Genomic DNA, 16,218 nt, shown 5'->3' on the forward strand with positions numbered 1-16,218 from the left:
ATCACAACACACGTGCACATGAATGTTTTTATTCAGTCACTGAAAAGAAAAAACAGCTTTTTATTATACCTAGTCTTTTGCCTACTACGGTGCATCCAGAAAATATTCACAGCACTTAACTTTTGCCACATTTTGTTATGTTACAGCCTTATTACAAAATGGATTAAATTCATTTTTTTCCCCCTCAACGTTCTACAAACAATACCCCATAATGACAACATGAAAGAAGTTAGTTTTTTTTTTCTTTTTAATAAATTGCAAAGATTTCAAAAACACATACACAAGTATTCACAGCCTTTGCTCAATACTTTACAGCCCCAAGTCGTTTTGAGTATGATGCTACAAGCTTGGCACACCTATTTTTGGGCAATTTCTCTCCTTTGCAGTACCTCTCAAGCTCCATCAGGTTGGATGGGGAATGTCGGTGCACAGCCATTTTTAGATCTCTCCAGAGATGTTCAACTGGGTTCAAGTCTGGGACACTCAAGGACATTCACAGAGTTGGCCCGTAGCCACTCATTTATTATGTAGGTGTGTGCTTAGGGTCATTGTCCTGTTGAAAGATGAACCGTCGCCCCAGTCTAAGGTCCAGAGCGCTCTAACAGGTTTTCATCAAGGATGTCTCTGTACATTGCTGCATTCATATTTCCTTCGATCATGAATAGTCTCCCAGTTCCTGCTGCTGAAAAACATCCCCACAGCATGATGCTGCCACCACCATGCTTCACTGTAGGGATGGTATTGGCCAGGTGGTGAAGGGTGCCTGGTTTCCTCCAGACATGACGTTTGGCATTCAGGCCAAAGAGTTCAATCTTTGTTTCACCAGACCAGAGAGTTTTGTTTCTCATGGTCTGAGAGTCCATCATGTGCCTTTTTGCAAACTCCAGACGGGCTGCCATTTGACTTTTACAGAGGAGTGGCTTCCGTCTGGCCACTCTACCATTCAGGCCTGATTGGTGGAGTGCTACAGAGATGGTTGTTCTTCTGGAAGGTTCTCCTCTCTCCACAAAGAGCTCTTTCAGAGTATTGGAAGCTTGGTTACCTCCCTGACTAAGTCCCTTCTCCCTCAATCGCTCATTTTGGCCAGGCGGCCCACTCTAGGAAGATTCCTGGTGGTTCCAAACTTCTATTTACAGATGATGGAGGCCACTGTGCTGCAGAAATTTTTCTGTACCCTTCCCCAGATCTGTACCTTGATACAATCCTGTCTCGAAGGTCTATGGACAATTCCTTGGACTTCATGGCTTGGTTTGTGCTCTGACATGCACTGTTAACTGTGGGACCTTATATAGACAGGTTTATGCCTTTCCTAATCATGTCCAATCAACTGCATTACCCACAAGTTGACTCCAGTCAAGTTGTGGAAACATCTCAAAGATGGTCAGTGGGAACAGGATGCACCAGAGATCGATTTTGAGTGTCATGGCAAAGGCTGTGAATACTTATGTACACTTTTTTTTTTAATTTATTTTTAATCAATTGCAAAGATTTCAAAATGAACTTCTTTCACGTTTTCATTATGGGGTATTGTTTGTAGAATGTTAAGGGAAAAAATGGATTTAATCAATTTTGGAATAAGGCTGTAACATAACAAAATGTGGAAAAAGTTAAGCGCTGTGAATACTTTCTGGATGCACTGTAACAATTTGAAATCTTTTCTCTAAGTGTATCTAACTATACATTTTTTACAGCAGGGAAATTAGAACTCTGTTGAGTTTTTATTGCTGTGTGGGATCCCACAGGAGGAATTTACTCCTCTATTTGTCCTAGTGTCACAGAGGCAGAAAGGAAAGGAATCCTACATTTTAGAGTTGTCATGACTGCACAAGATAAGGGGCACTCTTCTGGTAGGGACAAATGTTCCAGTGACCGCTGTCTAAAGCTGGTCATAAATGGATTGAAATTCGGCTGGTTCAGCAGAGGCTGGCTGAATTCTGATCCATCTATGTCTGTTCCTGATCAAGAGATGTTGATTTAATGATTGATTTCTCTCAAACCAGCTTTAATGGAAAATTTTGTTTCGATCAGCACTATAGCCAATCAGCTGCAGCACTAATCAGTGCTCTCTAACAGTGAAGGAGTCCCTGCTGTCAGAACACAACACATTGGAAAGGATTCCTCCATCCGCTTCGCTTGTGTGGATGGGGGAATCCATACAGTTTTTTTTTCAATCAGCCCACTACCAAGAAAAAAAAAAAAAAAACACGGACCCATGGATGACCAGCCTAAAATGGGAATTCCTCTCACTTTAGGGAGATTTCCTCTCTTCCTATTGCATTTCTAATACAGGAAGAGAACTCTACCTAGCGAGACACAGACTGCAAATGTAACAACCTAATAGAGGGGTTTTAAAGAAGAATTCCAGGGATGGTATATTTTTACTTAGTCACACAGGTCCAGCTTAGACCAATGTATGTACAGTGGGGATCGAAAGTTCGGGCACCCCAGCTAAAAATTTGTATTAATGTACATAAAGAAGCCAAGGAAAGATGGAAAAATCTCCAAAAGGCATCAAATTACAGATTAGACATTCTTATAATATGTCAACAAAAGTTAGATTTTATTTCCAACATTTACACTTTCAAAATAACAGAAAACAAAAAAATGGCGTCTGCAAGTTTGGGCACCCTGCAGAATTTATAGCATGCACTGCCCCCTTTGCCAAGCTGAGACCTGCCAGTGTCATGGATTGTTCTCAATCATCGTCTGGGAAGACCAGGTGATGTCAATCTCAAAAGGTTTTAAATGCCCAGACTCATCTGACCTTGCCCCAACAATCAGCACCATGGGTTCTTCCAAGCAGTTGTCTAGAAAACTGAAACTGAAAATAGTCGACGCTCACAAAGCTGGAGAAGGCTATATACAGTTGTGGCCAAAATTATTCAACCCCCACTGAAATTGAGTGTTTTGGCCAGTTTGACATTGCTTTTGATCATTCAGTCATCTTGCTTACATTTACATTAAAGAGGCACTTGTAGGTCAGACAAATATAACATAACAGTTATAATGAAATAACCACAAATGTCTTTTCTGTGCTCACAGCATTATCAGTTTTATTCAACCCCCAAGTGACATTCAATCTTAGTACTTAGTACAGCATCCTTTTACAGTTATAACAGCTTTTAAACGTGAAGCATAGCTTGACACAAGTGTCTTGCAGCGATCTACGGGTATCTTCGCCCATTCTTCATGGGCAAAGGCCTCCAGTTCAGTCACATTCTTAGGCTTGCGCACTGCAACTGCTTTCTTTAAGTCCCACCAGAGGTTCTCAATCGGATTTAAGTCTGGTGACTGCGATGGCCACTCCAAAATGTTCCAGCCTTTCCTCTGCAACCATGCTCTAGTGGACTTGGAGGTATGCTTGGGATCATTGTCCTGTTGAAAGGTCCAACGTCTCCCAAGCCTCAGGTGTGTGACGGACTGCATCACGTTTCCATCCAATATCTCCTGGTACTGAAGAGAATTCATGGTACCTTGCACACGCTGAAGCTTCCCTGTACCTGCAGAAGCAAAACAGCCCCAAAGCATGATTGACCCTCCACCATGCTTCACAGTAGGCAAGGTGTTCTTTTCATCATAGGCCTTGTTCTTCCTCCTCCAAACATAGCGTTGATCCATGGGCCCAAACAGTTCTAATTTTGTTTCATCAGTCCACAGAACACTATCCCACAACTTTTGTGGTTTGTCCACATGGCTTTTGGCATACTGCAGTCGACTCTTCTTATTCTTTGGAGACAGCAAGGGGGTACGCCTGGGAGTTCTGGCACGGAGGCCTTCATTACGCAGTGTGCGTCTTATTGTCTGGGCTGAAACTTCTGTACCCACATCTGACAAATCTTTTCTCAGTTCCTCAGCAGTCACACGGGGACTTCTCTCCACTCTACGCTTCAGGTAGCGCACAGCAGTCGAAGTCAGCATCTTCTTTCTGCCACGACCAGGTAGCGTTTCAACAGTGCCCTTTGCCTTGAATTTGCGAATGATGCTTCCTAAGGTGTCTCTTGGTATGTTTAACATCTTTGCAATCTTCTTATAGCCATTGCCCTTCCTGTGAAGAGAAATCACCTCTTCTCTTGTCTTCCTGGACCATTCTCTTGCCTTCACCATGTTTGTAACCACACCAGTAAATGTCTAGAAGGAGCTGAGTATCACAGTCATTTTAAAGCTGCCTAATTGGTGCTTATTATGCTTGATTGCTGCTCGGTGACATCCACAGGTGTTTTCAATACCTGATGGAAAGCACCTGTATGAACCTCTGTTCTTCAGAGTGGTAGTCTTTAAGGGGTTGAATAATTGTGGCAATGAAGAAACCACATAAGAACCATTTACTACTGTATTACATAAACAATTGATGTCATTTTAGTTGCATTTGGGTAGTTACAACGTCCTTGTAGGATTTGATTCTGAATACAATTCCAAATGTACACTATAGTCCCTAAACCCCTTTACAGCATTGGGGGTTGAATAATTTTGGCCACAACTGTATATATATATATATATATATATATATATATATATATATATATATATATATATATATATATATATATATAAATAAATCCGCACGTTCCTAACCCCAGAAACCACTAAACAGCTCATCCACTCTCTCATCATATCACGACTTGACTACTGCAACTCCCTCCTCACTGGGCTGCCTCGTCGTTGGCTATCCCCGCTTCAGTCGATCCTGAATACGGCTGCCAGACTCATTCACCTTTCCAACCGCTCTGTCTCCGCCACCCCCCTCTGCCAATCCCTCCACTGGCTTCCGATTGCGCAACGGATCAAATTCAAAATCCTAACTATGACGTACAAAGCTGTCCACTATACTGCCCCGAACTACATCACTGACCTAATATCCAAGTACCGCCCAGCACGCACACTCCGCTCCTCACAAGACCTCCTTCTCTCTAGTTCCCTGGTCTCCTCCTCCCATGCCCGCCTCCAGGACTTCTCCAGGGTGTCACCCATCCTCTGGAACTCCCTGCCCCAACCCATCAGATTATCACCTACTCTCCTCTAGGCGCACCCTGAAAACCCATCTCTTCAGGGAAGCCTACCCCACCCCCTGCTAACTTGCTGACCTCCTCCACTCTTCCTACCACTCCATCCCCCACAGCTATCTCCTCCTGTGCCACCATCCCCTCCCTCCTAGATTGTAAGCTCGAAAGAGCAGGGCCCTCGATCCCCTCATGTTTTGCATTGTATTGGTATTGTTCTGTCACATGTTCTGTCCCACTTTGTAATGTACAGCGCTGAGCGAACTATTGGCGCTTTATAAATATTGTATAATAATAATATAATAATAAATAAGAAGATAGCAAAGCGGTTTCAGATGTCAATATCCTCTGTTCGGAATGTAATTAAGAAATGGCAGTCATCAGGAACAGTGGAAGTTAAAGCAAGATCTGGAAGACCGAGAAAAATATCAGACAGAACAGCTCGCAGGATTGTGAGAAAAACAATTCAAAACCCATGTTTGACTGCACGATCCCTCCAGAAAGATCTGGCAGACACTGGAGTTGTGGTACACTATTCCACTATAAAGAGATACTTGTACAAATATGGTCTTCATGGAAGAGTCATCAGAAGAAAACCTCTTCTACATCCTCACCACAAAAATCATCGTTTGAACTTTGCAAATGAACATATAGACAAGCCGGATGCATTTTGGAAACAAGTTCTGTGGACCGATGAGGTTAAAATTGAACTTTTTGGCCGGAATGAGCAAAGGTACGTTTGGAGAAGAAGGGACACAGAATTTAATGAAGGGACACAGAATTTAATGAAAAGAACCTCTGTCCAACTGTTAAGCATGGGGTTGGATCAATCATGCTTTGGGGTTGTGTTGCAGCCAGTGGCACAGGGAGCATCTCACGAGTAGAAGGAAAAATGGATTCAATAAAATTTCAGCAAATTTTGGACGGTAACTTGATGCCATCTGTGAAAAAACTGAAGTTAAAGAGAGGATGGCTTCTACAAATGGATAATGATCCTAAACACACCTCAAAATCCACGGGGGACTACATCAAGAGGCGTAAACTGAAGGTTTTGCCATGGCCTTCACAATCTCCTGACCTCAACATAATTGAAAATCTAAGGATAGACCTTAAAAGAGCAGTGCGTGACAGGCAGCCCAGAAATCTCAAAGAACTGGAAGACTTTTGTAAGGAAGAATGGGCAAAGATACCTCAAACAAGAATTGAAAGACTCTTGGCTGGCTACAAAAAGCGTTTACAAGCTGTGATACTTGCTAAAGGGGGCAGTACGAGATATTAACTCTGCAGGGTGCCCAAACTTTTGCAGACGCCATTTGTTTGTTTTCTGTTATTTTGAAAGTGTAAATGATGGAAATAAAATCTAACTTTTGTTGACATATTATAAGAATGTCTAATCTGTAATTTGATGCCTTTTGGAGATTTTTCCATCTTTCCTTGGCTTCTTTATGCACATTAATACACATTTTTAGCTGGGGTGCCCAAACATTCGATCCCCACTGTATATACCATACCTGGACATCAGTACTTCAGTGATCTCTACTTGCTTCCAGGTCCCATGCTGAGCAGCCAGCCTAATGCATTGTGAACACAGGAGGTCAGTTGCTCTGCACAGTCGCCATTCAGAGAATTCATATAACCAGAAAAGACTGAAAAGTCTTAGCATGAATCCTGTATGCTTTATCTATTAAAGTAGCTCACTCTGAAATGAAGCCAGGATGAATATGAAAGTACCCATACGTCCTCGACCAGCCCTACTCCTGGGCAATGGTACTATTTCAAGGGTACAGTACCCCTCTGACTAGGTTGTTCCTTTGAACACCCCCTTAAGTAATCTCACTACTACTTTTCTTCCAAGAATGAAGCTCCACTTATCCCCTTGTCTCATAGCTCATAGGAAATTGCACTGGTTCTCTACAGATGCTAGGGCCTACCATTAGACTTGCACTAAACTCTGTATACATTGATGTTCCTGCTGAATCAATGTACCAATGCATTTATGCTGCCGTTGTACTGCTGAAAGCCGTCTCTGTATTGTTAATAAAATGTTGTTGGAACAAAAAAAAAAAAAAAAAAAAAAAAAAGAAGGTCAGTAACTGGATCCACCAAGATCCAATGATTACTGGTTCTCTTTAAAGGTGAATCCCTTGACAATATTCCTTGACAAGCTGTGAAGTTTCCTTGACAATATTAGCATTTTGTTGTCTGGAGCTTCCTTTTACTCAATGCTTGCATTCTTATCTATTTTACTTTGTTTCAGGCCATTGCACAAACCTTAGTGTTCCTGTTGCCCACAGCAAATAATCCGCTTTCTTTATTTTTCCACAGTTCCCAAATAGAAGGAATGTTTCTTAGTGCCTTCCATTCAGCGCGGACTCTAAGCACCCATGAATTTTGGCAGCTGTGCTCTCAGCAGTCCGTTAACCCTGAGAATTGCTGCACAGATTCTGTTCACCACTGCTCACAGGACTTGGTACAAATGTACAGTACTATGGTGTGGAATGATGTGAACATGTGTGGTGCAACTGCTATTTAGATGCACATGTTCTTGCAGAATGGCCGAGTACCATGTATTTCCGGGCCAATTTGGTGCCACCAAGATCACTAAAATGTCCTATATCTTGATCTAACAAAGCAGTCAAGGAAGAATCTATAGCGCAAGGTAGGTATATATCAGCTGCACAGAAACAAAAAGGGTAGCGCTCTAAAGTATACTTGGGAGCCAATAATCCACTGTTCCAGTGGCTTGCACCAAGAAAAGTCACCATACACTGCAAGGAGTAAAGTACCAACATTTATTAGTCACTAGTAAAACAAAATTAAGGGCTCAGAGTTCCAATCCACAGGCAGAGTAGCGCTTCACCTGGTGCGATATGGTGTCACCCAAAAGCTAAGGACATACCAGAATTGATGGTCAGAGCCAAAGGGATGGGACAGCAATGTGATGGGACTTGCTGTGCAGTGTAGACAAGCAACCACCATCAACAAAATGGCCATGCTCTGGGAGTCCAGGAACCAGAGATGACGTCACCGGAACTGAGCTGCAGAAGCCTGGAATAACTGGAAAACTGGGGAAACAACATCTTAAATAAAGCCATCATGAGACTCAGTATCCTCATACAAAATCACACCGCTGGATGTATTCTGGAGCGCAGGGACCAGACATGAGCTTGGGTTGGGTCAACACTCAATTTTGGGGCAGAAACACCCAAACTTGGACCATGTCAAATACTAGGTCCAGGTACTCCATGTGATGAGTTGTATCCATCACAGACTTCTGTAGGTTCAGAATCCATCCAAAGTTCTAAAGTGTCTTTATGGTCCACAGCACATTGACTGCCAGAGCAGGGAAGAGTGATCCCTCAAGAGAAGGCCATTCGGGTATCCGATAATGTGTTTTCCCTGAGCACAGCAGCACCAAAATCGAAACAAGCACTTTAAGACCCCAAAGCCTGTGGACAGACCAAAGGGAAGAGCGACAAATTGAAATTGCTGCTCACCCACTGGAAATCGTAGATACAGAGGGAATATGGGGATGTGTAAATATGCATCCTTAATGTATATTGATGCTAAAAATACCTCTCGCTGCAGCGATGCGGTCACACACTGGAATGATTCCATCTGGCACTTCTGGACCCACAAGACGATGATGAGAATTTTCAAGTCTAGGATGAGGCAAACACTGCCCTGGAGCTTTGGAACTGTAAACAGGTTTGAATAAAAGTCCTGAAAACGTCCCTTAAAAGGAAACTGATAATGTTGCTGTAAGGCAGTCTGGACAGCCTGTGGTCTCAGAGAGACAGAAAGGTTAAAGGACATAAAGCGGGAAAGCAGTAGGGAGTGAAACGTCACCCTGTGCCTCGGGGACACACAGATCCAAAATGCCCTCAGTCCAGGTGGTCGAAAGAGACAAAAGTTATCTGTCCACTTGTAACAGTGGGGTGATGACTGGAATTTTTCTAGAACCAGCAGACTTTTCCATGAGCACCTTAGCTTTGATTTTAATCAGCAAGAGTGCTTTTTCCACCATGACTTTAATAAATGTGTCTAGTGACTCAATAAAGAGGCATTCTTGTCAAATTGAATCCTTTCTAAGCATTTTTTTTTTTTTTACAAACGGTCTCTGCAGACCATATCCGTAGCCAAAGGATCCAGCGAATCTGTATATTCTATATAGACATGGAAGCCAGATGGCAATTTTAGCAGAGGGTGTCCACTAAACTGTCTCTGAAGTAGCACAAGGCTATTGGGAGAAGCTTCAAATGCTGGCGTACTGAAGGATCCACCAGGATGGACCCATGGCTGTGCGCCATGCACTTGGCAAATGACCATAGACACCACTGTTGAAAAGAAGTGCATGCTAGGCCATGGTTTTGACAACTTATTGAAAGCATTGCAGCACCCTTACTATATACTGCTTCCAACCAAAGGTGTTCTCGCCCTTAGGGGCTCAGGGCCTACTTCCAAGTTGGGGAGGGACACAAGGGAAAGGAAAACCCAATTCACCACACCAGGGTCCAGACCACTAGATGGAAGTTCCTTGCTTTGCCCTCTCCTCTGTGGAGAGGGTCTTCAGGGGCTGCAACTACTGGGATTCTGATCAACACTGCCTTGGACCTGTCAAGTGCTCTGCAGCCAACTACACTGCATTGTACTGCTGTACCCAGGTGGCGCACCAAATGCAGAGAATCCGGTGTAAGATGACGACGTTACAGGCTGGTAAACGTTTTCCATGTGGGAGGGTCTCCTACAGTTCCCCAAGGTGATGCCAAAATGGACTGATCCAGAAGTTGCAATCCTATTGCTGCAGTGATGCTAATGTAGCCAGGGGGAGAACGGAACCAAACAGTCTTTAATCTTCCAATATGATCAGATTTATAAGCCAGAAACTTGCTCTCAGTAGAGAGCAGTCTCCATTACCTAGGGACACCAACAAAAAACCCCTGAGGATTGCAGAGATTGGGAGGGATTATATGAACTGACCTGACAACTTTGTTTGCCAGTGTCCTCACCTGAAGGTGGCAGCATATAATCCATGGTCAAGATTTAAAGAAGCCTGTGTCCTGTACTGTACAATTAGGAAATTAGGCTATTCTATTGACCTTCATCACAAGACAAGTTTACATGAAGAGCCAACAGTTAATAAAGTACACAGAATACCCATACTCTAGCAATACAGATGTCTTACAAAGTCAAGAACAGGTATTCATAATATATGGCTACTGTACTGGAAAAAAAATAAGCACATTAAATATTAGCTAAATATTATGTAACTGTTGTGACAACATGAAAGATGTCCCATGAAAAATCTGCATATACTATCATTAAAAGTGTGGGAGAAAATATAATGCAAAAAAGTATTGCAGGATAAAAAAAACCCAATGTGCTGCCAAACAGAGAAAATGTATTAATCATGTCAATAAATCTACTTTTAACCTCCTTGGCGGTATGATTCCTTCTGATTTTTTGTGCTGAAAGCTGTACCATTTCGCAAGGAAATAGTTTTTTATTGTAGGCTGTAATTTTTAGGAAAATTTCCCCACAAATCATTATCACTCAATTCTGCAAGTGGTTCTGATTTACTATCGCTGTTCTCTAGCCGGTGTAAAACTGCTTTTGACGTAAAGGGACGCTTTTTGGACGCCATGGACGTTTCTAAGTTTCCAGGCAGAAAGAACAGACAAAATGCAGGCAGGGCACAGGACAAAGCACTAAGGACAATATGTATGTGAAATGGGATGAAACCGCAATGTTTTACCATTTAAAATTGAAAAAAAAAAAAAATGACATTTTTTAAATTTCCCGCCCCGGCGGAGCCGGTACGTCCCGACGTCACGGGGACCGGAACACAGAAGCCGGATGCCAGCATCGGCCGGAGGAGATGGCTAGGGACGCTGCAGGGGACACATCGTGGGAACGAAGGACAAGGTAAGTGCTGCAGGGACCCCCAGAGCAGCGCCGCATGGTAAGCCCGAGTGTAGCTCGGGGTTACCGCTTGTGGTATAGAAATTTTACCCCGAGCTACACTCGGGAAAACCGCCAGGGAGGTTAAGCAGGAAGTATGAAACAAGAAGAAATCGAAATACATGAATTACCATCCAGTGCACTGGTAAGGATGTGTACAGCTGCAAGCAAGTCTTTCTCATATGGATATATCATCTTCTGGTTTGGCAGATCATACCCAATGAGGAGGAGAATCTTCTGGACCCGCTCTCTTTCAAGTGACTTTAACTCACCCAGGAAGGTCAGGCCAGGGCTGTTTCCTAAACAGATCGCTTCTACCTACAGTAGAGATATAAACATGTACAGATTTTTCAAACAGCACAAAATGCTCAAATTACTGTATATCTTCTCATTTAAACTATAAAGATGAAAGAATTAAACACAACAAGCCAAGTTTTTGAATATATATATATATATATATATATATATATACGCGCACACACTGCGTAAAATATTTATTTGATCCCCCGCTGATTTTATACGTTTGCCCACTTACAGTCAGGTCCATAAATATTGGGACATCAACACAATTCTAAAATTTTGGGCTCTATACACCACCACATTGGATTTGAAATGAAACGAACAAGATGTGCTTTAACTGCAAACTGTCAGCTTTAATTTGAGGGTATTTACATCCAAATCAGGTGAATGGTGTAGGAATTACAACAGTTTGCATATGTGCTTCCCACTTGTTAAGGGACCAAAAGTAATGGGACAATTAGCTTCTCAGCTGTTCCATGGCCAGGTGTGTGTTATTCCCTCATTATCCCAATTACAATGTGCAGATAAAAGGTCCAGAGTTCATTTCAAGTGTGCTATTTGCATTTGGAATCTGTTGCTGTCAACTCTCAAGATGAGCTCCAAAGAGCTGTCACTATCAGTGAAGCAAGCCATCATTAGACTGAAAAAAACAAAACAAACCCATCAGAGAGATAGCAAAAACATTAGGCATGGCCAAAACAACTGTTTGGAACATTCTTAAAAAGAAGGAACGCACCGGTGAGCTCAGCAACACCAAAAGACCCGGAAGACCACGGAAAACAACTGTGGTGGATGACCGAAGAATTCTTTCCCTGGTGAAGAAAACACCCTTCACAACAGTTGGCCAGATCAAGAACACTCTCCAGGAGGTAGATGTATGTGTGTCAAAGTCACCAATCAAGAGAAGACTTCACCAGAGTGAATACAGAGGGTTCACCACAAGATGGAAACCATTGGTGAGCCTCAAAAACAGGAAGGCCAGATTAGAGTTTGCCAAACGACATCTAAAAAAGCCTTCACAGTTCTGTAACAACATCCTATGGACAGATGAGACCAAGATCAACTTGTACCAGAGTGATGGGAAGAGAAGAGTATGGAGAAGGAAAGGAACTGCTCATGATCCTAAGCATACCACCTCATCAGTGAAGCATGGTGGTGGTAGTGTCATGGCGTGGGCATGTATGGCTGCCAATGGAACTGGTTCTCTTGTATTTATTGATGATGTGACTGCTGACAAAAGCAGCAGGATGAATTCTGAAGTGTTTCAGGCAATATTATCTGCTCATATTCAGCCAAATGCTTCACAACTCATTGGACGCCGCTTCACAGTGCAGATGGACAATGACCCAAAGCATACTGCAAAAGCAACCAAAGAGTTTTTTAAGGGAACGAAGTGGAATGTTATGCAATGGCCAAGTCAATCACCTGACCTGAATCCGATTGAGCATGCATTTCACTTGCTGAAGACAAAACTGAAGGGAAAATGCCCCAAGAACAAGCAGGAACTGAAGACAGTTGCAGTAGAGGCCTGGCAGAGCATCACCAGGGATGAAACCCAGCGTCTGGTGATGTCTATGCGTTCCAGACTTCAGGCTGTAGTTGACTGCAAAGGATTTGCAACCAAGTATTAAAAAGTGAAAGTTTGATTTATGATTATTATTCTGTCCCATTACTTTTGGCCCCTTAACAAGTGGGAGGCACATATGGAAACTGTTGTAATTCCTACACCGTTCACCTGATTTGGATGTAAATACCCTCAAATTAAAGCTGACAGTCTGCAGTTAAAGCACATCTTATTCGTTTCATTTCAAATCCATTGTGGTGGTGTATAGAGCCAAAAATGTTAGAATTGTGTCGCTGTCCCAATATTTATGGACCTGACTGTAAAATGAAGGGTCTATAGTTTTTTTTATCATAGCTGTATTTGAAATCAAAGACAGAATGTCAACCAAAAACTCAGAAAAAACACATGATACAAATGTTAAACTGAGTTGCAGTCCAGTGAGTAAAATAAGTATTTGATCCCCAAGCAAAACATGACTTAGTACTTAGTGGAGAAAACCTTGTTGGCAAGCACAGAAGTAAAAAGTTTCTTGTAGTTGGTTACCAGGTTTGCACACATTTCAGGAGGGATTTGGGTCCCTCTTTTTTTTCACAGATCTCTAAATCCTTAAGGTTTCTTGGTTGTCTCTTGGCAAATCGAAGTTTCAGCTCCCTCCATACATTTTCTAAAGGATTAAGGTCTGGAGATTGGCTAGGCCACTCCATGACCTTACTGTACTTCTTCGTAAGCCACTCCTTTGTTGCCTTGGAGGTATGTTTTGGGTCATTGTCATGCTGGAAGACCCATCTTCAGTGTTCTGGCTGAGGGAAGAAAATTTTACAATGCATGGCCCCATCCATTGGCCCCTCAATGTGGCAAAGTTGGCCTGTACCTTTAGCAGAGAAACAGCCCCAAAGCAGAAATGGTTCCACCTCCATGGTTGACTGTAGGGAAGCTGTTCTTAGGGTCATTGTCAACATTTTTCTTCCTCCAAACATGGCGAATTGGGCTAATGCCAAAGAGCTCAATTTCGGTCTCAACTGACCACAGCACTTTCTCCCAATCCTTCTCTGAATCATTTAGATGTTCATTGGCAAACTTCAGATGCGCCTGTACTTGTGCCTTCTTAAGGAGGGGGACCTTGTGGGCACTACAGGATTTCAATCCATGGCGGCGTATTGTTTTACCAATGGTTTGTTTGTGAATGACCTCAAGGCAGTTGTGACCATAATAAACCAAGCTCCTCCCGTGTAGTTCTAGGTGGATCCCTCACTTTTATCACGATCATCCTTACCCCATGAGGCAAAATCCTGCATGGAGCTTCAGACCGAGGGTGATTGATAGTTATTCTGTATTTGTTCCATTTGCGAATAATCGCTCCAACAATTGTCTCCTTCACACAAAGCTTCTTGCTGATGGTCTCATAGCCCATTCCAGCCTTGTACAGGTCTACAATCTTGTCCCTGACATCCTTTGACAGCTCTTTGGTCTTGTCCATGGTGGTAAGGTTTGAATAGAAGAAAGATTCTGTGGACAATTGTCTTTTATACACAGAGTTGTCGTTAGGAGCACCTTCTTAAATTGACAGGCCTAATCTGTGTACCACATGAGCACAGCCTGTGGGAGCCAGAATTATTGTTGGTTGGTAGTGGATCAATCACTTATTTTACCCACTGAACTGCAACTCAATTTATAATGTTGGTATCAGGTGTTTTTGGTTGATATTCTCTCTTTATCATTTAAAATACACCTATGATAAAAAAATTAGAGACCCTTAATTTTTTTGTAAGTGGGCAAACACACTTATTTGATGCCCTGCAGATTTTGTATAAGAGTGTGTGTGTGTGTGTCTGTGTGTGTACACACTGCTCAAAAAATTAAAGGAACACTTTGAAAGCACATCAGATCTCAATTGGGAAAAATATGCTGGATATCTATACTGCTATGGACTGGGTGATGTATTAGGAACGTAAGGATGCCCCGTTGTTTGATGGAAATGAAAATTATCAACCTACAGAGGACTAAATTCAAAGAAACCCCGAAAATCAAAGTGCAAAAATGATGTAGCATACTAGTCCATTTTCCTGAAATTTCATTGCTGAAACACAAAAATAGTACTCAGGAATTTATATGGCCCCCACGTGCTTGTATGCATGCCTGACGACATTGGGGCATACTCCCAATGAGATGACGGATGGTGTCCTGGGGTATTTCCTCCTAGATCTGGACCAGGGCATCGCTGAGCTCCTGGACAGTCTGAGGTGCAACCTGGTGGCATCAGATGGACCGAAACAGGATATCCCAGTAGTGTGCTATTGAATTTAGGTCAGGCGAGTGTGGGGATTCAATGGTATCAATTCCTTTATCCTCCAGGAACTGCCTGTATACTCTCGCTACATGAGGCCGGGCATTGTCGTGCACCAGGAGGAACCCAGGACCCACTGCACCAGCGTAGGGTCTGACAATCGGTCCAAGGATTTCATCCTGATACCTAATGGCAGTCAGGGTGCCATTGCCTAGCCTGTAGAGGTCTGTGCATCCCTCCATGGATATGCCTCACTAGACCATCACTGACCCACCACCAAAATGGTCACGCTGAACGATTTTACAGGTAGCAAAAACTTCTCCACCTTGCCAATGCCAATTGAGCTCTATGGTGCTGGACAGTGAGCACAGGGCCTACTAGAGGACATTGGGCCCTCAGGCCACCCTCACGAAGTCTGTTTATCATTGTTTGGTCAGAGGCATTCACACCAGTGGCCTGCTGGAAGCCATTTTGTAGGGCTCTGGCAGTGCTCATCCTGTTCCTCTTTGCACAAAGGAGCATATACCGGTCCTGCTGATGGGTAAAGGACCTTCTACAGCCCTGTCCAGCTCTCCTAGAGTAACTGCCTGTCTTCTGGAATCTCCTCCAAGCTCTTGAGACTGTGCTAGCAATGACACGTATTGGTGTGCCATCCTGGAGGAGTTGGACTGCCTGTGCAACCTCTGTAGGGTCCAGGTATCGCTTCATGCTACCAGTAGTGACACTGACCCTAGCCAAATGCAAAACTAGTGAAAAAAATGTCAGTGGCCTCCACCTGTAAAACCATTCCTGTTTTGGGGGTTCTCATTTTTGCCCATCTAGTGTACCGTTGTTAATTTAACACCAAAGCAGCTGAAACGGATTAACAGCCCCCTCTGATACTTAACTGACCAGATCAATATCCCAGGCTTTTTATTGACTTGATGCTATACGCTGATTAAAAGTGTTCCTTTATTTTTTATTTTTTAGCAGTATGTGTGTAATATATATACTAGAGTAATGTTACTTTAGACATTTACACTTAATTTTTATAATCAGAAGTAAACGTTTAAAAAAATTATTTAAATAACCCTAGTTATAACTTGTTTTGAACAGAGACATCTGATGTCTAT

General features: G+C 42.8%; 1 protein-coding gene across 2 annotated transcripts in view; it reads right to left on the bottom strand.

Annotated features, from left to right (window-relative positions):
* GSDME (gasdermin E) overlaps window positions 1-16,218 on the bottom strand; it is a 144,902-nt gene that overhangs the window by 12,107 nt on the left and 116,577 nt on the right. For both annotated transcript variants that reach the window (XM_089673210.1, XM_089673209.1), the window contains exon 8: window positions 11,090-11,276. In XM_089673210.1, coding sequence (XP_089529336.1) covers window positions 11,090-11,276 — 187 coding nt within the window. The remainder of the gene's footprint in view (window positions 1-11,089; window positions 11,277-16,218) is intronic.

Source organism: Staurois parvus, unplaced genomic scaffold (genome assembly GCF_062004578.1).
Source record: "Staurois parvus isolate SC_StPar_1 unplaced genomic scaffold, SC_StPar_1.0 ptg000136l, whole genome shotgun sequence".
Lineage (NCBI taxonomy): Eukaryota > Metazoa > Chordata > Amphibia > Anura > Ranidae > Staurois > Staurois parvus.